General features: G+C 46.7%; 1 protein-coding gene across 1 annotated transcript; it reads right to left on the bottom strand.

Annotated features, from left to right (window-relative positions):
* Positions 1 to 572: 572 nt before the first annotated feature.
* On the bottom strand, positions 573 to 9,558 carry LOC131288186 (upstream stimulatory factor 1-like). Its single transcript, XM_058317298.1, has 6 exons — positions 9,518 to 9,558; positions 8,051 to 8,088; positions 7,885 to 7,935; positions 6,672 to 6,794; positions 6,380 to 6,498; positions 573 to 1,134 (listed from the first exon to the last, which is right to left on the bottom strand). Exons 1-6 carry the CDS (start codon positions 9,556 to 9,558, stop codon positions 748 to 750), a joined length of 759 nt encoding a protein of 252 aa, XP_058173281.1. The 3' UTR covers positions 573 to 747.
* Positions 9,559 to 22,061: the final 12,503 nt, after the last annotated feature.

The raw sequence follows: 22,061 nt of genomic DNA, 5'->3' as shown, positions 1-22,061 counted from the left end.
GTCAAACGAAACTACAGGCGACATTCAACCGAACTGAATGTGGCATGATACGGGCGGTTGTCCTGGATTCTAGCTATCGATATCTCTAGCGTTTCCACAGCCTCACAGAGGACAGCCTCACTCTCACTCCCGGTCTCTCCGCTGCTTTTTCCCTATCACTCGATGTCACGATGATGAAGATGTTGATCATACCCGGAACCCGGTCAACTGTCGCCGGAGTGGCGTATAGGGACGCATAGGATCTAAGTTATACGGGCCTCCCATAATCAAATTCCTACCATATCGCAGCCCTAGCACCTTCCCAACCCATGCCTCTTCCCCGACTTCCATTAAACATACGTTAATATTGTAACAACAATCGTGCTCTCATCATCATCACCATCACACAGAAGACTGATTCATTGCACGTTTCGTTTGATTTTGTGTGCCGTCTGTTTTTTCCCTCGTCTTTCAGAATACTTACAACTTATTGATTTCGGTTGACGGCCTTCGGTTCTGTACGGATGACAACGGTTCTCGGTGCTTTTGATACGACGCTCAGTATGTTGTAACAGAATGCTGCTGCTGCTGTTGCTGTTGCTGCTGCTGCTGCTGATGTTGATGTTTCTGCTGGTTACTATGGCGATGAGGATGTTGATGATGGTTATGGTCAGGCTGATACAACAGATCCAGCTCCTCCGGGATCGGCTCGTGCTGTTGCGGTTGATGCTGCAGCGGTTGATTACTGGTATTGCACAATACTAATGGCTACGACTCCAGCTTCACGTTCGTCTCGAGCGTAAACTGTAGCTGCGACTGGAGGCGCTTGTTCTCCGCCAGCAGCTGGTTGATGCTCTCCTTCAGCTGCAGGTTCTCCAGCAGTATCTGATCCTTTTCGGCAAGGCACTCGGTCAGCTTGTCGCTGGTGTCTTTCAGCCGCGTGATGTACTCGCACGCTTTCGCCAGGATGCCACCTTTCGACAGGTTCTCGCCCTGGCCGCCGTTGTTCTGCTTGTTCTGCGTCTCCGACGACGGGCTGTTCATGTGCTCGGCGGGGATGATCTTGTTCAGCTCGTGGATCCAGTTGTTTATTTTGTCCCTCCGCCGTCTTTCGATTTCATTGTGGTTCGCCCTTCGTCGGTCGTCACGTTGCTGCTGTTGGGTGGAAGAACATAAACAAACGGAATGCAAATGAAGCAAAAACTAATAAAAGTACGGCGCAAGAACAACAACAAAAACGGCAGAATTGATTGCCATTGCGTTAATTAAACGTTTCTGAAGTTCACATAGCACCGATGATTCAATGACGATCGTTGTTCATCTTGGCAATTTGATAATTTACCAATCTCTACGTGGAGAGGCCGCCGTGGAGAGCATCAAGTCCCCGGGTAGGAATTACAACACTCGAGGGGGAACAGAAACATTGGAATCACCCTTCCCAGTGCACCATCTCCGGAACGAAAACCCGCACGAATTGAACTCACCCTCACAGAGGCACCCAGTACTACTGATAATGCTGATTGATGCTGAGTGCGCCCCGATCGAGCGCCAGTCATCAGCCAACATCGGTCTTCCATAATCATAATGTGGCGTACGAGAAGTTCGAGTTTTTCACCATCGAGTCACGAAGCTAACCATCTATCATCCATTTATTATCGAAAAGGGGCCCTTCCTTCCCGTGGCCCTGTGTTACAGCCCCGCGACGTTGTTGTCGTGGATAATCTTTCAATGGCTCGGTGTGTGGCCTTTACTGAGTACCCGCTCGCAGGCGTTAGACTAGCAGTTAGAAGTAGAGGAGGAAAAAAAAACCCCAGTCTATCACGAAGTAGACGGAGGGTGATACTCGATCGTTGGTCATTCATGTACATACCCTGCGACATGCTTTTTCCACTTTGATTCACCTTGGTGCAGTCCGCGAGACAGCCGGACAGATGCGGACGCCGGCGATCGGCAAGTTCAAATAACCAGTTTCGGATACGGCCGCGCAGGAGTGCGCGTCATTGTCACCGCCGACCCGAAGGGGGCTAAAAACACACAGACTTGACCGGTCGCCATGCTGACTAACTGCTGCGCTGACCGACAAATCAAGAGAGTCACCCTTATGAAGGTGACGGACGGCCACGGACAGGTGTGCGGAAGGGAGGCTCAGTGCGGAGAGACCGGGCCAAGACTTGATCGATCGAAGATCGTACGTACTGAGACCTCCTACTGCTGCTGCTGGTGCTGGTGCTACATACATTCACTGGCCATGCTCATTTACACTCCCGAATTGACCGATCGATCGATCGGAACCTCTGAACGCAGTGACAAGCTGGTTAATTGCTAATTAATACCCACCCGTCGTCGCAAACTCAGTCACACTCGACCTCTGGTTCAGTTGCAATTGCCATCCACCCAGGGAAGGTAGGCTGTGCGCGACATTCGGTCAACCTAATCGAAGAGGCCGGAGGTTAAGGGACCGTCATCGATCTTGGAGAACCCCGAAGGGACGCTTAAATAGATCAGGGGGGGCTCTCTCACCACCAGTGTTTCCGCGGAGCACTCCGGTGTCAAGACACTTGAGGTGAATGTGTCAAGAGGGCAGGGAGCGTGAGATGTCTAGGAATATGTTCTATCCGTTTGGCCTTCCAAGAAAAAAATGGGGGAAATCTGGTGTACTCGCTTGCGGCTTCTGAGACTTCGGATAAGAGACTACAAGCTGGCTTACATGTCCCAAGCGAGCCTTTGTATCGACATTCCCCTGCCTCCAAATGGGGCAGATAAGTCGATAACCTTGAACTTTATCTCGCGCCAGTGCAGAAAGGCACGGTGCGTATCTGTGTCGTGTGCGTGAATGTAAGGTCCAGGGCCTGTTCTGTGTGGTGCATGGAAATGGAACTCGGCGTGTACGATTCGTGCGTTCGTGCGTGCGCGCTTGCAGAGCGGGGGCTGCGGCTTCAGCGTGCTAGACGGTGCACTCGCCGCCAATCGAAACCGAAAGTTCCTACCACTGATTGACACGGGGAGTAGTCACGCAAGCGGTGTTAGAATTCCCCCCCGTTCCCACCGGCTTTTAGACGGCACACGCAAAACTAGTTCCACTAGGAGAGGCTCGTCTCCATCCGACCGACCGGCCGTCTCGTTTGCGCCGCCGGATATCTCACTTCTCCTATCTCTGCGGTCTTCGGGTCACAGGCGGGTAGGTCATACCGGTGACTTTCGCTTCGACGGCGGCTTGTTGATGTTTTAATTATTCATGTCAAGGTTTGAGCAGAAGCCTGCAGCAAAATCAACCATCAAGATCGGCATGAGCAAGCGAAACAGGTGAACGAGCAGATCGGATTGCGAGCGAGCGCGCCCGCGATCGTGTGCAGCTTTGCTGAGGAAGGTTTCCGATACCACGAACCAGACGAAGGGGGTTCTTCGGGTCTAGCAGGCAGTAGTATATATACTATATAGCCCTATATAGGGCTTTGCCGTCCAAAAAAGAAACCAGCGAATAGCAACAACATGATTCAGTAGCTATAACTATCGGTCCAGAACTTTTATCTGAAGTTTTTGGTTGGGTTTTCTACAAGCAAATCAAGTGAGGCCCAGATAAAACTTCTGACAGCCAAGCAGCGACTTATTCTCGGAATGGGTTGAGTCAACTAGCAAAATCATACAGGAACTCCTGGAAGAGGAAAGTTACTGATAAATAAGACATTTCAACTTTGGATAGCATCACTCAAGAACATGAACCACTTATTGAACTATTATTCATAAATTAATTTCTTAGGGATTCGACGGCCTACAGCAATGGATTAAATTTTTTACCAACACTTTAAAACAGATCCCTTAAGAACACAATTCTAACGAAGGTAAGATCCAAGTAAGCATCTAAAACTGTAGTCGAAAACAGGTTCGATTCTACCCTGGCTACGCCGTTAGGTCTACCGGATACTGGATATGTTTATATTCTGTCGTTAACAATATGCACACGAGCCGAAGCCGTTGGATACAATAGTCATTTTCTTGCCATGGAGCAAGTTTACCAAACTCCCAGCAAGAACAAGTCGATCCAGTTTGCCAGCGTCAAAGGGCTAAACAATTACTAGTAGAAAAACAAATTAAAACAGTACCACGGCTGACGGCTATGCGCAATTTGCATCACACAAACAACGTGCGCAAAACGTCAAACGAGGCGTCGCTGGACCCCTCAGATACAGGTTCAGATACTTTTGGCCAGCACTTGCTTCCAAAGTCTACCAATGTGCGACCGGTAGGTGTTAACGTGCTCAATTACTGCTCCACGCATCAATCGGTGGGGATACAATGAGGAAAAACTCGAAAATTGACACAATCGCCTACGCGGAGAGCCCTGAGAAACGATTAGATGTCGAGCTCGGGGATGTCAAACAAAAAACAAACAAAATAATAATAATAATAATAATCCGTTCCATCAACAACCAACTCCCTAATGGAAAGCCGACATCACGAACTGATGTGGAGGTCCGGCGTAACTGGGTTGACAGTAAAGGGAGCGAAAAAACGCATACATGACAAAAGCCTAGAAGAAGAAGTAGTCGTCAGATTGAAACTCGGGTAGCACAAGGATAAATATTCCTATATGCAGCTCTTCCCGTCTACCTTCGGCTCCCAATGATATTGGAGTCTATAACGGTCATAGTACGCGGAGCACGTTGCCACGCAGCCACGTTGATGGAAGGTTTGTATTGTGTGTTATCGCCGGTACTTTTTTGCATGTCTGATGTAATATGACAATCCTACGCCATATCGCACCGGGGCTAGGGCTGTACTCCTTTGCCTTTACACCACTACCACACCATACCGCAGCCGAGCCACCACCTACCGGACGGTGTAAAGTGAAATCGTATTATGAACTTCGATCAATCTACCGCAACTGCACGGGAAAAAGGCAACCGTTTGTACAGCGAATTAGTACGGCCACACTAAAAACGTTTTATTTGCTCTAAATTTGACCCAGCACATTAACTGGAAGGAGAGAAGGGGGGGGAGGGGGATTATTAGCCCAAAGTCCTCCAAGCGCACACACCACCGCCATGTTGTACGTGTCCGAGAGTTGTAAAACATAACCTTCGAGTGCAAAACGGTTGAGTTTGGTTATTAATTTGATTTGTGCTGCCAAAACGATTTCGAGCCGGTCAATCAGTGGTCGTGTAGAGAGAGAGAGAGAGATGTGTTTGAGGACACGCTGGGGGACACGTTGATGATCTTCTTCCCACGAGATCCTCGTCTCCATCCCTTCGATGGCCATAAAGGTTCGGGGGCATATTGTGAAGTGCCCATATCCAACCATCGTTGAGCAATGTCAAATCGTTGAGGCACCGACCACGATAATGATAATTTGAATATCAACAACACAATACAGTTCCATCCCTTCCCCTGACACTCTTTCCCTACCTCTCCCTTTCTGTTTCCGCTTCTGGCTCTGTCTTTCCTCCTTTCTTCCGTGTCTCGTATAAGATAACCTCTTTCGTTGTCAGTGCAAGAGGAGCAGGTTTTGCTGTGCTGTGACAAAAGTGTAGTTTTGCGTTTACGTAAGTGCCCTTACACGACAATATTGGACAGAGGGTTGTGATGTTTCATACGCCTTTAAGATGGCATAAATTCTACCAACGACACAGGCCCAAAAAAGGTTCTTGGCAACAAAGAAACACTCCAAAGGGTTTCTTCTTGTATCGCTAGTGATAAAAAGTTCTCTGCATTCGTAGAAGTCATAGCGACATAGTGAATCATTGGCGGCTTTTGATTTCTCCTCCAAGTCCGATGGCGAATAAATGCAATGCACATGCTCCCATTTTTATTGCCCTCCACGTTCAACCACTCAACGCAATGGACACACAACTGGCCAGCGCCATTGTCAATGGCTTTTTTTTTGCAGAACTGCAGTCCATGCTCTCGGGAGGCCGGAGGGCTGCTGAACGCAGGAAAGAAAGCATTTTAAGCCACCGAAATGATAAGATAAAGAAGGGGCCGCACACAGAGCTGCAGGTCAGTGGGCAAAGAAAAGAAGACATCGGAGGGGCTGACTCTGGCGTTCTGGTTTAAAGTGCGCAACAGGTTCGTGCCTCGAGGATGGCTCGATGGCTCAAACTTCAGCACGAGGCCGTGTGACGTCTCATTTCAAATGACTTCGTTCTTGAACTACTACACAATACTACGGGAGTTGCAAACGGTTCTTCTTCCATTCCATTCCGGTTGATTTTCCCAGTGATCAACCCCGTTCATTGATATCTTCGTTTGGCAAAGAAAAATAAACCACCAACCCTTCTTCAAGGTGGTTCAAGGGCCCTTGTCCGGTGACCAATGTATGCGGTGTACCGTCTGCGTGATTGAACTTGAGTTTTTAGTAGGGTCTCCTTCACATTTCTCTACCGTGCGTAATGGGGTTTCTTACCTTTCGATTTAGGTTCGTGTCTCCGTTGCATTCCGATGTCCGCTGGGACCCTCGCACATTGTTGGCGGATCGGGACTGCTTCACATTGTCGTTGTTTTTCTTAAACACTAGAAAGGAGCCTGCGGGGCCGAAGAAAAGGAAATTATGTAGAAATTGTTTTTTTCGTTGACAATCAAATATGCATTCACAACAGTTCGCAAAACACACATCCTAACATACACTACACACATCCAGACAAAAATAGATACAAAAACTAATAACAAGTTTAGGTAGAAAAAGTAAAACAATTTACATTGACTTGGATCGTTGCTGGAGTTTGTTAGCGTTGGGTATGGACTAGTAGCTGGAGATCCTGTGATAAAATTAGGTGAATCTAAACTGTCTGCCACTTGTATTAATCTTAGTGCGAGCAATCCTGTGAGAGAAAGAGAGAAATAGAGATAGAAAATGGAAAAAAAGAAGAGAAAAACGTATAAAAATCGAGGAAAAATTAAACCAAACATAAGAAAAAGAGTACATCAGTGGAACTCGCAATCGTTGTTGCACTGGTGTCGGGAGAGTTGTGAGGAAAAATGTCGTTGGTGATACAAAGATGATTTTAGATATTGTGAATTTGAAAGTGTTGTTTTGAGAATGTGGGGAGTAAGGTTTGTTTCGGTGAGTTTCTAACAGTGTACGGACCAGCTGTTTAACGACGCTTTTTAGACGTCCATTTGAATCACTTCACGAACAGATGTCCATGGCTTAGTATCATAGCAACCGGATACGCAGATCCGTAAGCTTACAAAGTGTGCATCCCAAGAATAGACGATACCGGTGATTCTTGCATTACTTAATGTCGTTGGCAAAAATGAAAAACAAATAAAACCAGGACCGTCGGTCGGTCGTGACCGGTCTATTTTTGAGCAGGGCGTCCAACCGTGGCGTGTCTTTTTCGTCCGGCAACGCGGATCGCGGAATCAGGTATATAATCTAACAAACTTGTCGAGAAACAACGCGAGGCAATATAAGTTATTGCGACGCATTGGCCACACACACACGCGGGTTAATATGATGGTGCAATAAACCGTTGGTAGCGTCTCCACCTCTGGGCCCCTCGCTCTTCCATAGGGTGGACTGAACTAACCACCGGCCTCTCACCCGTTTGCCACCTGTTTTATGGTGGTATTCTTTAGCGCTGATAAACAATCGGGTGTGGAGGCGCACTGCAGGGATCATACCGCGACTGTGAGGCTCGTAGCCAACCAATGTGCAACGACGATGACACACGCGCGGTTCATAAATATTGCTGACTGGCGCTGGGTGGCACATTTGATATGAACTTCTGTTTCATTTGTGAATGCTTGAACTGATTCACTTTCGTTTCAGCTTGATTCTCCAATTACACTTTCACAAACTGGTAAATGATTGGTTATGCATATTTCGGTATGTTTGTGTGTATGTCTGTGATGAAATTATGTGGGGGGTGTAGGCGGGCTCGTGTGAATAACCTAGGGGAAATGTACCATCGTTCTTAGCTGTAAACTGTAGGTCATCGTCGATATGTGAAAAATCACCTGCAAGTAAACAAGGACGAATGGAAGAAAAATTAGATGTTGCAAACGGTTCTCACAGATAAGTCACCCCTTTCGCGTGAAGGGGGTGACGGGTGGGCGTGTTTGGGACACTTACCAAGAGTATTGTCCTCTGCCATGCTTATCAGGTCGTCACTGCAATCCATTTTGCGTTTTTTGTTGCCCGGGGGGTGGTGCGCGGGGCGGGGGCGCATTAATGTTAAACGTCAAATGTGACAGGAAAACAGTGATGAGGGAGGGAGAGAAAGGGGGAGAGAGAGAGAGTTTGAAAAAAAGAATTAGAACACTTGCTGTTACGCTCTTTTTGCCTTTACGCCTATCACTTTCACTTTCAGTGGGCGGAAAGCAAAGTTGGGAAACCATAATAAAGAACGCAAGGCGTTGGCCACCAGAGACCGTTCCCGGTGGCCCTTGGTTGGTGGTAAACCAGTTAAAAAGAAATTAAAGAGCACACACACATTGTAGGCGTCGTCACGAAGGAAACGAAGGAAGAAAAAGGTGGAAGTTGGCAAAGGAAATGCTTAATGAATGAAGTACGCGAGGGGGTTCACTCTCTGCCAGTCGAACATCGTACAATCGGTCTAGTCTAATTTTCCACTTCAAATTTCGCGCCACTTTCTTACAGGAGACACGGGCTTTTCCTCACAAAATGAAGCACGAAGGTAAACAGGGGAAATTCTTTTTTTTAACCATCGCTACCATACGTTGGCCTTCCTGGCGGTTTCACAAAACAAAGGGAACCCACTGTAGTAGGGCCGCACAGTGTGTACACACAAACATACACTTACACAGGACCGCAAATCAGCACTGGGGCTTGATGGTTGCTATTTCGGAAAAAACGGTACTACCTTCGTCAACAACGGGTTACAACAACAATACAAACGGCGGAAAAACGGTCTCAAACAAGCTGCATGGGGGAACTGCAAGGGAAAAAGTAGACTGTGCACTGAACGAAAGTGGATTTTTCCCCCAAAAAAGTAGTGCAGGCGTAATCGCAGGGACAGAGAGCGGGTGAAAGTAGCCCACACAATGAGACAGGCAGAGCGCTGGGAGCACATCCCTAGGATGGTGAAGATCCGACAGATGAGCGACATGAACGACGTCTAGGAGAGCGAGAGCGACGGAGAGGAAAATGCCACCCAAATTGTGCTCACCAGAACGTGGGAAAACCAAAGCACTGAATGGGAAAACAAGGATTATGAAAGGATACGGAAAGGAGAGAAATTCCACCACTGAAAGAAAGTTTGAGAAAGTACTGTGCTCGGCATGAGAGTGAGTAGAGTGCGTGAGAACGGTGTAAGGGGTGAGAATCTTTCGTAGTAACCGCGTAGAGATGGGCATTTAAAAAAAAAAAGTGTGTGTATACTAAACTCGAGAGAACGAGAGAACAATGACGGGGCTGGTTCGGGCCTCCCGTCTTCACGCCCACCCACCCTACGCAAAGGCTACGTTTCTTCGGATAAATCCTCGCGTAATCAATAATCGTGTGCGTGGATAATTTCGTCTCACTACTGCCACTTTGTGTGTGAGGTTTTCTTTCGATCCGATCGGGGCTGCTAATTACCTTATTTCTAGGCAATCTACATCGTAGTCGAGCTTATTCATGATGAGGGCCGTTTGGGTCGCGGTGTGGCCACTGGTGTGGCCTACCGACGAACACTTGCTTTAGACTGGACGAAAACTATTGTCGAACACAACGGCGCTGCCGATGACGCCGTGTCGCGGGAGGCAAAACGGCACCAACAACTTACGGAACTATATAAACAGATAACTATAGTATATCACACAACGGCCACACTGCTTTCTCTCTCGCTGCCTCCCACCCCTCCCGGTCCGGCACAGACACACGCGTTTTCCCTGCACCACCACGTTTGGTTGGCCTGTCGTTGGCGTTGGCCAACACTCCCGTACGGGTGTAGCGTGCTGCTGCTGGCTACTGTTTTGTTACTACCGCCACCGATTCACGAGGCCCCTGCTGCTGTGTGTGGTGTCCTATACGGCCCTACGACGGCCAGAGAGCGAGTCGCGGGCGGGAGGACCGTTTCCGACGGGAGTTTCGTCGTGGGAGAAAATCGTTTCCCCTTCCGCGGCACCCTCTGCACACATGCGCCCTACACTGTCACTCTGGCCTCCCTGCACCCGGGTCGTGGCACGCGCGTAGGAAATTCGGCGCGTACTCGCCAAAAATCTCGCTATGCACACTTGTTCGCTTCGCCCGCTCTTCTCGGATGCACTTCTCGGACGTCCCTCTCGACGCACACCTGTGTGTGTACGCAGCGAAATTTGGCAGCGAAATTAAAAAAAAAATAATAAGAAACTTCAGAATGCAATTGTGTGCACCCGAACCGCACTCGACGATCACTACTTATTACTATCTGTCCGTTCTCGAAAATCACGCAGCAAGCGCACGTACTATTGGCAAACGGCTACACACACGCACGCACCAGCATTGTCTTGGCCGGTCGTCCGGCAGCTGGTTGGCCTCGATTTGTTGTGTTTTATTTTTTGCATCAAAAACAATTTTCTCGCCGTCGTCGGGATGAAGACGAGATGCTGTTGCCTTTCTTTGTGTTTCGCGCAGTTGTTTGCTTTGGTGGCGTGTGGCCCAGTATGTGTGTGTGTGTGTGCGCGTCTTCTTCTACTCTCTCGGGTTCAAAAACTGTCAAATTCGATGTCGCGAAATTTTCGCCTCGTCGCGCGCTACGCAGACCACGTCGGAAAGAGACGGTTGAGCGTGTGTAAACAAAACAAACGGCACAGCCGTTTGGGAGGACACTGACAGTTCCCGGGGATGCCGTGTTTGTTGCGGGCGGTTCCGACCAGTTTTGCACCTGCTCTGCTCACTTTCACACTTTATCAAAGGATGAGGAAGAGCCCGCGGGGCACGGCGGGGACAATTGGTTCCCTGCCTGCTCCTTTCGTCCGACACGATTAGTAGAACTCGCGCGCGATAATTATTCTACAGGCGGCGACCGTGCGGGAAGCTGGAAGCGCCCCCAGTCTATTCCCGGTTTTTGGAGATACGGAAACTCCGCGCAGGAAAATCCCCCAACGATCGGTTATTCCCGTATCCGAACAGTGCGCAGTTGTTACTTTTTTTTGTAAACGTAAAGAAATATTTTCGTAAATGTCTTTCAACGCAAACGAATCGAACCACAGAACAACCAGCCACCAAGGATCACTTTGCTAATGACGGTCGCTCGTCGCGACTTATTTTTCCCTTTTTTCGGCCACGCGCGAGATTATTTTCTTCTCGTTCGGACTGGCGCGGACTGGGTCGAAAAGAGGCTCGATGTGTACAACGCGACGGTGCGTAACTGACTGAATGCGGCGCAGTGAACGATAGCTCGTGCTAGCTCCGCGGACGTCTCCTCGCGTGAGCTCGTCATTGTCGCCGATTATGCCGTCGGGCGGCGCCGCCGGACGGTTGGACGCCGCCGGCAAACGTGAATAAACAGACGGGGGACCGCACGCATACTCACAACACGGCACCGACAGGCACCGATTGTCAGACGCGGTGCATACACTATGTATGTAAGTACAGTGACTTCCCGTTTTTAAGTACATTATTCTAATTTTAGTAAATTATACTCTCGAAAGAATAAATTCTACAATTAATCACATTGAGCACGATAACGGTTGCTTTTACTAGAGCCGTCTAAGTTATTAATGGAACTGAATCAGCTTTTAGTGTAACACGCCCATCCTATATTGAATCCGGTTGAACCTATATGGGAGGAGCCAATCCGTACATTGTGATTGTCGGATTTTTGAGTCATTTTAGTTTCCAAATCAAACGCACTAGCAAACATCACATTAACTGGTTATTTTTAAAAGATATTTTGTCTATTGAATGCAATTCAGAATAAATGTATATACAACCGGTGTTCAATAATAAGTCTCTTAAGTTCCTGATATATTGGAACACATTATCTGAGATAATCAAACGTATCGCGGCAAAAATAGAACATACGTGCTGTGGAAGGTCGGTACGCACTGTACATAGTAGCTACAGCACGTTTCTGCTTCGATGCGCCGTTTTAAGCGGTTCTTAATGGCGGATTCTGCATTGCATCGGTGCGACGGACGGCGGAAAGGGTCTGAGGCACTGACAATGGCGGCTCGTCCGATTGGCACGTGAATTGCGGCGCTGAGACTGTGTTTGTGTCACGCCATTGTACCACTGTACCTTTAGTTGTACTTTCACGTTTCGTTTTATTTCTCTTTCCTTCGCGGCTTTTACGATCAACGATTAAAGAATTAAATCTCCTCCACTAGAACCGGCTACCGGACACCTGAACTACGCAAGCACAATTTTCCATGGAGGTGCGAATGGGAAAGCGTGGTAATCTGGGTGGGGGGTTGGGGTAAAGGGCCGGTTTTCCCGACAATAGTAAACTTCCCAGTAAAGCCCTCCAAGCACTCTCAAGTGCAGATTTCTCATTCGATGCTGTCGATGTCTCCATCGAGGCCGAATTGTGATCACAGTTTCATTTTCTTTTCGGTTCTACTAATGGCCGTTACTGATTTGATTCTACTTTGCTTGCTAAAGAGTGGTTGCGTAGATGGTTGAAAATGAAACCAAATCAAAAGACCAAACGAGATGATTTCAAATTATTCCCACTTGTTACTTGAGTAACATTAAAATGTAAATAAGAGATTTCCAACAAGAAAACGGAGACCAAGAAAATATTTGAAATGGTTCCAAATCGATTGTTTTATCTTTTTGCACTGACACAAAAAGGCGAACCTTGATTCGAAATCTCTCAATATCGCGGCTTCGAGAGACTAGACAAAATCCATGCAACATTTTATCGCAACGTGCGCGATTCGATGCGCAAACCACGATTTAGGTTGAATGGAGCAAATCGGACAAAAAGAAAAACCCAACCATTGGGGAAGGGACCCACGAGCACGAAACCCCCACGGTGCAGTGGAACGAATCGGAAGCACACAAGAGCGGTTTAGAAAATATAGTAGAAAACAGGCCCACAACACTTGTTGATCCAGGCAAGAACAGGGCGAAACAAACTAATGCCGTTCGCGAAAGTGACGCCTGGGTTCCGCTCGTTGCCTTGCCTTGAATTTGTCAAATCCGACAATTATGCAACTACCGAATGCACGTAGGGTGACGTGGGGTGGTGCAAGGTGTACACCATATTTTTTTTTTCCTTTTGTCATCACAAAGATTCATTTTCATCTCCGCCGCTACCTCTGCCCTACAGCGTGCCCTTTCTAAGTGCTGTCAACCTTGGGTCGGTAAATTGCTTGATTGCGTGTGCAAGTGACTGAGCTTTATTAAATTATTGATTGATTATCGAACCACATCGCAGCACGTTTTCAAATCTCATTTGAAACGATCGAGTGTAGCTGGAGTTCGTTTGAATAATTACTCTTTATTCACTAGTGAAATGCTTTTTTTTTTAATTTCATACAGAACTCTTATGAAGGTTCTATTCTCGAGTTAAAAGTGGTTAACTTGTTTTTTCGCAGGGTATTGTGCCAAATAAGATAGAACGTGCCTCTGAATTTAGAATGATAATTCAAGCAACACCGAAAAACTAAACGTGTTTGTCCTCCAACACAGCCCGTAAACATGTCATTGTTTTTCCATCACTGTTTAGCATATTCTACTACCACTTGTACTACAAACACTAACATTATTACAACCATCCTTCCAGTCCCCGTAGCGTATCCCGTCGCCGCCGTACCGTTCGATGGTTAGTGGAATTTATTCGGTGATCTTCATCAACACTGTACCACTGTGGTGAAAATGGTTACAGCACCATCACCATCACTACAACGGACAACAGCGTGGAATATCCATATTGTAGTTGAGTGGCGGCTTGCCTTGCGGCTCCATCGTTCTTCGCAACCGCCACCAACCGTGCACGTGTTAGGTATGGTTTTGAAAAGTAATTATCGCCGTAAATTGTCAATGTCCGGTCGGCGGAGTTGGCGGTAAATCGATGTTCCGGTGGTGCCCGTGCTTCACCCGGGGAATATGGATAGAAGAATGTTCTTTCCCTCGGGGGAAGACATCATAACGAGTTGCGGGGAAGGTGTCGACGTTGATGTAACGACAGGGCTTTTTGTGTTCTGTAAAGTACGAATCGGCATATTCTCCCCACAGTAAGTGATCGCAGGAATTCATCATACTTTTATGATTTTGTTTTGATAATTGCCAATAACATCTGGCCTTCGAATGGACACTTGGAGAAAGTGCGACTACTGCCAACAAGTAGGAACCGATTCCGGAATGTTCGTTAATATTTTAATGACCTTTGATAACTCACCCGTTAGCCCCGGACCTGTCTGTACTGAACATTAAAATCTACATGATAGCGCAAAAGAGTTCAACAAGCAAAAAAAAAAAACATGATTAAGCCGCATCATCTCGCAAGAGAAAATCCTCGCCAATATTCGACCTACGAATGAACGATGCTGCTCGTAAACAAAATAGCGCATAGAAAAAAGAAGAACTGTTGTTCGAAAGTGGCGAAATACTTAACAAAAAAACAAAAGCAAAAAGTAAACACACAATCGGCCCACAGCTGAGTATGAAATGAATCGAAAAAACTTCATTCAAAATGCATGACACATGCCATACGCGCTGCTTGTGTGTAGTGTGTGCCGTATATCAACCGGTGGCCATGATATTTGTCGGGAGTGAAGTGGGCGGATGATCGGCACACCGGGGCAAAGGAAGGAAAAGAGCCATCGGGTAGCGTTGGGCATTGGGGAGCGACGAGAGGGAGATAGATCCACAATAAAAATGGAATCAGTTTGCGAATGAGCCGAATGACTGTGCAGAAGGCCCTACCGGTGGCCATAACACAGCCCAGGAGGGAAAAAGAGAGCCCTGTAATCGATGACGCTGAAGGGTACTTCATGTGACAGTGATCATTATCGGTCGCGATGGCGAAGGTTTATCAAAAGCAGGGGAGACCACCCTACCGGGGGTTGGTGGAGTAAGAAACAAACACAAAATATCGCGAGAAAAAAACCTCCCTCTTCAGGGTAGGCACATGTGCGCAACGGTTTCCATTCGGAGGCGCACGTTGTCACGCCGCTTAGCGGTCGAAAACAAAGGTAAAACAATAAAACTGTGACCACACGAAACCGCGGGTGGTGAAGACGTGAGGGATGAGCTTACGTGGGCGTCGCGGTCACCGCAATTGGGGGGTTGCTTTCGGCCAAATAAAGAAACGGAGAAAGTATGATAAACGGAGCCCGAAAAAGAAGAAAACAAAAAGCTCTAGGCGCCCACCGAACAAAGATGTTGCAAAATTAGCCGCTTGATACGCAATAAATATTCATTACGGAGCCATTGTACGGCGTGTAGTACCGAAGTACATAAAAGTGCACCACAAAAGTACTTTTCTGGCACATAAATTGTTTAAAATGAATTAACTTCTCTTTTTGCATCATCGGACGATCGATCACCGAATCCACCCTCCGCCCCGATTTGCCCGCTATGTCCTTTGTTGCCACATATTAATAAGTAACGCCTACTGTGTCCTTACACGACGGTGATTTTATTTAAAGTCCCCGTGCCAAAGTATTACATTTCAGCTTCAAGGGAAAGTCCAGGCCGGCGGAGAGAAAAACGACACAAAACAAAACGTGTCCATAATATTTGCATTTGCTCCGTTCTCAGGCAAGAAAAAGGATAAAATACGCTTGTTGCACAATAAGCATAAAACGGTGCCTCGCAGCCGTTCCGATGTAGTCGCCCTAGAGTCTGACGCGTCAGTCGGGGCCTAAGGGGAGCAGGGGCAACTGGAGTTGCGGTATCCGCCACCGTCGAAAAAAGCCCCACAAACAAACACTACTACTAGAATCCACACCGCAGTTGTATTGCTGTGATTTTTACGATTCCACCTTGGATCCGCGCCGGGTATGATGCAGAAACTAGTTTACGTTCACCGCTGGGAATTTCCGATCGCCGGAGGCCGGAGGCGGTGGTTGGTACGAAGGGTAGGCATCGGGACGTGGAAGGCTGTGCAATAAGTTTCGGGTATATTGGCAACATCATCAGAATGATGATCATGTTTCGATCACGGCTCTTTGAGCCTTTTTTTGTTGTCTCAGCGTCTCCAATTTGCCACAAACCAAGTTCAACAAGTTCATCTTTTTTGACGTTTTGCGACATGCGCCCAATAATTGTGCACGTCCATGACCGCCCGAACGGCGTAAACAGTAAACCAAAGAGACTGATAAGAGCCTCGTGAGGAACCGGGCAATTTTACTAACCTCCCGGGTAAGTTGAGAAGTTATCGAGGGCGACTTCTTTCGGGGCCGCCATAAAACAGATGTCAATATGCCAAATATGCGAGCAAGTGTTAGGTTATCTTGCTGCTTTTTGGGGCCGAAGGTGTCTGGACGAGCAAATATTTGTAATAATCAGGATGGCTTGTGGAATTGGGCAAAAAAAAGGTATAGCCCTGCACGCTCCTTGTCTCTCCCGGGGTCTCGGAGCACCCGGACCTGAAAGAAATAAAATCGACTGCCGCTGTGGCAGCTGTGTTTTGACATCGAACGTGATCTTGACTTGATCTTTGCAGCCTGGCCGGGCCCGGCTGGCAAGTCTAGGCGAAGGTCTGCATCGTTTGGTGCTGCGCGGATTGCGTGCTTGCCTGGAGCCGGAGGTGGCTTGGCGTTGAGGCACGGCGCTGAGTAGATGGTTTCGAATCGAATCTAACTCGTTCCTCTTGGTATGGTATGGACCGCATCGCAGCGATGTTGGTGGACGGTGAACGTACGTACCCTACCTTATAGCTATATATAAAGACTTTCAAGTTCAAGTGTAACATTTTAATGAGGTGGGGGGGGAGGACAGGGATGCTGGGGTCGCATAGAGACAAGTGCGAGATGTTGAAAGGACTGGGCCGCGTGGTTTCGGGTGACACTGACGGGCCGAACACCGTTTCATATGTATATCTGGAAGGTCGCGACCTTGGGCCCAAATTGAATATCTGGAGCACGCGGGGATTGCGTCAAATTCTATACCTAAAGAATAGCGGCGCAACTCTTGGATGATCTATTGCGTGCGACAAATTGGTATCAAGATATAGAACAAGGATTTAAAAAGTATGAAGCGAACTCTTATGACATTCCCTCGTGATATTGAGCGGTTGTGTAAAAATTACTAAGGGTTATTAGCAGAAAATGTTAGTGGAAAATATTAGTAATTAATTAATTAACATCACGTTTTTAAAAACATACCAAAATATAAAATGCGATAGAATTTGCACCACACTCGAATACGCTTTAGTGACTTTTGGTCTAGCTCCTTTCGGATACTATCGTTGAAATCTCCACCGACCAACAGCATGGGGCGAGGGACATCGAAAATGGCATAATTCAAAAACCACACGAAAACACACACACACACCGCCACCGCTAGCAACTGCAACTGCGCATGTTTGTGGCCGTAACTGCCGAGGATGTTCGCAAGAGTGTTTGTCGCGGACCAACGGCAGTCGCACGGATAACTCTAATCTAATGGACATTCATTAGCGCATCGGTGTCCATTTGTCGGGCGGGTGTGAAAAACGTGTGTCGTGTCGCGCGAAAACCGGGCACCCCTAATGCGTCGAAGAGTACAGCCCAGGTAGGGTAGGCCTCATAATGGGGTGTCGGCCCCGGGGCGGCGGGCGACAAGAATAATAATGTAGAGCACAAACAGAACACATGCTATACCAAAAACATGTTTACGACTCTGCAGGACTGGCTGGATTGTTCTCGCAAGCAATTAGATGACTCGCCGTGTAGTGACCTACGCCATAAGGTCACAGGTATTCGACGGCTTATACTTCGAGAGCAGTGCGTTTTAATAAGATTTCCTTTTGGCAACTCTCCTCTTTAACCTTATCAATATATCAGCCTTTTTCCTAAGGAACAATTTTCACACCGCGATGACAGATATCGATCGAGTTCGATCGGTGACATTTAATTAACCACCACGTCACCAATGGTTGGACACCACCTTATAGTGGCAACTAGGACCTCTGACAGTACAGCAGCTGTCCCAGGGCTTGACCCCCGAGAACCACTTCAGCCAGACACGACGTGACGGGCGAGAGGTTCGTTCAAAGGATGATAAATGGGTTTGGGTTACTTGTTTATTTTACCCCGTCGCCATTTAACCACCTCGTCCTAGTCCGACTCGGTACGAGTTTCGGTTGATGGCGTAATTTTGCAACTACCTTGGGCCAGTTCGAGAACAGGACACGCTGGGGTCACCGCCAGGTCCACCGTGTTATCATTGTTCATAACGTTCACTATTGCTCTGGGGCAAGGCACCGAACCTCAAATCTGTTTTAATCAAATCATTATTTTAATCAAACCAAACTTTATGGGGTGCTAGTTTGCAAGATGATGTCTCCCACAGATGAGCAAACCAGGCCAATCCAGTCTGGTTAATTGGCACATGGAGCGATTAGAGCAAGAATGTTTGCCAACCGCACTTATCAGTAATTAAAAATTTCTGAACCATCGTAAAACTGATCATGTTAGCTACTACCGAATAGTACAGGCAAAGAATGATTTAAAAACAACAAGTCCCACTCGTTTCATAGTCCAGTGAAAAATATTACTGTGCATAAAATGTGACGGCGTGTAAATAGCAAACCAGCAAAACGCAGTACTAAAGTACGATATTCATTGTAATTGTGTGTATCGTTAGCGCGCGCGATTTTTACGCGATTTCGCATGCTGCTGCTGCTGCTTAAAGCCATACTAACACTACGTGCATGCGTCGTCGATCATGGTTGAATCGAGCGGTGCGTTCGCCGCTTCGTACGATCATTAATGTTCCGTTGACCTAAATACACCTATTATTCGTTGACCCCGGTTTCGCTGATCATTTTGTTGGAATGGATTCTCACGTGCTGTGTGTGTAATCGAGCGCATTTCTGTGTATGTGTGTGTGGGTGTGTGTGTGTGTGTGTGTCAGTGGTTTTGGGTAGTATTACTACGTAAGTGTTCTGCGTAAGTGTAGCGATTAACTTTTCTCCACCGATTCAACAATCGAATGCGCGTATCCTCGAATGCATGCATGCAGGCAACGAGTGGTTCGATCAAACTCAGTGGTTCCCAACCAAGCTGAGACAAGTTTACAAGTTCCAGCAAAACCCTTTCAGACACTAGTAAAAACTCTAAAGTTAAATATTCTACATGCAACGCGGATTAATTTCGTTCTCCAAAATTTTTCTAGGTTTTGTTTTAACATATGTCCATGTAAAATTAGAGGCCCCATAAAAGATAATCGTTTGAATAGATGAAAAATTAACTATTATTCGAATTAACCCCACTTTCGACACAACCGCGTAAGGACAAAACAGTTTCCAAATAAATAAAATTAATTTTTGTTGTTGTTAAGTAGATAACCTTTCATTACATTTTCAACACCACTGGCCTGTCCGGTTCGGTCAGTATCGAAAGATTGCATGCTGTAACCGTGTTTCGTGGTGTAGGCACACGTCATGCGCCTATCAAAAGGGACTTCTTCGAGACATTATTGCGGCAAGTGCAACGTATGATGATGTCGCGAGTGCGGCTCCACGCAGGATATTTGACCTTTTGGTAGCATAATAAATATTCAAAACTAAGAAGCCGTCACGCATATATGTGCAGCGATGTTTGGAGAGGTTCGGCCAGGCTGCAAAGGGAGCCCCCACAGCGGGAACCACAGCGGGATAGGTTGAAATGAGAGCATACAGCTAGGTTTCTGCATCTGGAAGGGATTGTTAAAAATTACAGTTGCCAACCGAATGCAAGGCGCGATAAAGAACGGACCGAAGGCAGCCCTAAACAAGCAACGAAATAATAATTTTGCGTCCAATGAGCGTTGGCGGAGGCTCAAGAGGGCAGGCTTTGGCAAAGGATAACGAGTTTTGTGCGTAAATTGCGGGTCTAGATTGAGATCGATTCGACACCAGGTCTCGTTCGGGCTCAATGCTCAACGACCGGACAACCGGATCACGGCAGCGATTTACGACCAATCAAGCACTCGATCTGGGGCGAAAAAGGGCGAAATTAATTTACATAGCCCTCGTCTACGCTGGCGTTCGTTATTTGGTTGAAGAATTCGTGTGGCTGTTATCATACTGACCCGGTACGGTACGTGTGGACCAGTTACCCTTTTGCTTATCTTACTGGACTGAAAAGACCGTTGCGGTACACTTCTCCTCCACGGTGGAGTCGAACCCTCGGAGGCTCATCTGTGTGCCTGACTGATAAACATCTACCTTCATTGCACTCTCGGTTGCCAGTTCCGTGGTGCTCCCAGCGCCAATCCCCCGAACCGTATGATTTTTCTTTTCTTATTTTTTCAACAAACATTGCATTATGCAAGGTTCCATCTATCTTACGTCCGTCTCGTTTCACGTGCGATGTGTTCATTTTAATAATGTCATACTTGCTTATCTGCCAGGAGCTGGTTTTTTTTTCAATTTTTCACAGTATTTTTCTTCTTCTTTTTCCTGGCTGGTGTCGCAATAATACTACCGCTAGCCGCATACGATGTGACGATACGGGCAAATGTATTCTGAGCGTGGCACTTGCATCGGAACGATCAAGGTTCAGAGTTTTCACGCGATAAACTGCAGCTCGGCGCTACGATGCATTTAACATTTACTTGCATTGGTTACACTGCAAGGGTTTTCCAAGATAAAGTTTATTTACAGTAATCTATCAGAATCTTTGTTTTCCAGCGTGTTGATTTCAAACCCAATTAGACAACGAGTTTCAACAAATAGAAAACGTTTATTCCCTGTGCAAGGAAGCATAAATGCCAGCTAACGCATAAATCGTTCGGCTTCTCTGAATTCAATTTGAATTTCAATTGTGCTAAATGGCACAAGACTGTGACTCATGGGGGTGATGTCAAAACAAAGAAATTCCTGATCGTGCAGAAAAAAAGAGCATGAGTAACGTTCCTATTAATCGAGTGGAGCATTTCTCAAAGTGTCTCATAATTTCGATTCGTTTATGTTTCCCACTGGCGTAAGGAACGTATGGTAGCAGCTTAGTGTCCAATGAACTTACATTCTGTCAATTTGTGGCTTTTCATGAGAAACTGATAGCGAAGATATCAACCTCTGCAATACGCGAGCCTACAATTCTCCTCTTTCAAGTAGGACAAGTAGCACTCCCGAATCAACTTAGATAAAGCTTAATGATCAATAACGATAAAGCTTATTGAACATCAAGCTATTGATAGTAGAACTTGATAATACCTTTATATAAAATGCAAGGGTTTTAGTTTCATATACCAAGCCTAATCACAGCAACATCTGATAGCAAAACCAAACATGGGTCAAAACCAGTACGATCCAGTCACACGTGGTCTTGGAAAGTGCTAATGAATGTTCAAGGTTAACTTGTATGAATTGCTTTAAAAATTAGATCAATTTTAAAGACATCATTAAACCATAATAAAACTAACCTGGGCCCATTTTGTTGGTTTACAAAATTTGTACATCGTGGATGGCGTCACTCATTTGACCTAATCATCAACCGCATGGCAATAGCCCTAACTGATCTGCAGCGAAGTAAAAAAGGTATCTGATGTACTACAAAAAAAAACACACACACACACACACACACACTGGAGAAACAAGGCAACACTGTGTGTATGTATGATAATTTAAAATGTCAACACCGTAAAGTTGATAAGCAATTCCACACTCCGCGGCCATACCTTGACGAGGGGGGGGGGGGGGAAAGGGGCAAAACTGCTCTTCAAAGATGATGACAAACAATCGACTTTGGGGAACGAGAGGAACAGACTGGAGCATCCGAGATCCGCGGGATGCAGATGCTCCAACTGGAGCTCTCTTGAAAACCCTATCTCCAGCGTTCTACTTGACATTTTCCATTCCGTGTGAGCTTCCAGCACGTTGGGCTTTAAAATTGAGTTAACAAATGAAGCAATAAAAACATCAATCTCCACGGTGGACAGGAACGCCAAGATGTTTCGCTGGTGGTGGCTTCAACTGCACGGATGCTAATTAAAAGATAACATTCTTTCATCTTTCAGGCATTTAAATTTGAACGTCCTTGTCACACGTGTTTATCTCTTGGTCGTGAGCAATGATTAT

This window comes from Anopheles ziemanni, chromosome 3, assembly GCF_943734765.1.
Source record: "Anopheles ziemanni chromosome 3, idAnoZiCoDA_A2_x.2, whole genome shotgun sequence".
Taxonomy (NCBI): domain Eukaryota; kingdom Metazoa; phylum Arthropoda; class Insecta; order Diptera; family Culicidae; genus Anopheles; species Anopheles ziemanni.
This window is presented reverse-complemented; position numbering and strand designations above follow the sequence as displayed.

Bases quoted from the DNA above. Each gene is read 5' to 3' on its own strand.
- LOC131288186 (XM_058317298.1), bottom strand. From the start codon at position 9,558: ATGAATAAGCTCGACTACGATGTAGATTGCCTAGAAATAAG. The intron at 8,089-9,517 runs GTAATTAGCAGC...AATGGATTGCAG, and splicing joins GTAGATTGCCTAGAAATAAG to TGACGACCTGATAAGCATGG. The intron at 6,499-6,671 runs GTAAATTGTTTT...TCGGCCCCGCAG, and splicing joins CAGCAACGATCCAAGTCAAT to GCTCCTTTCTAGTGTTTAAG.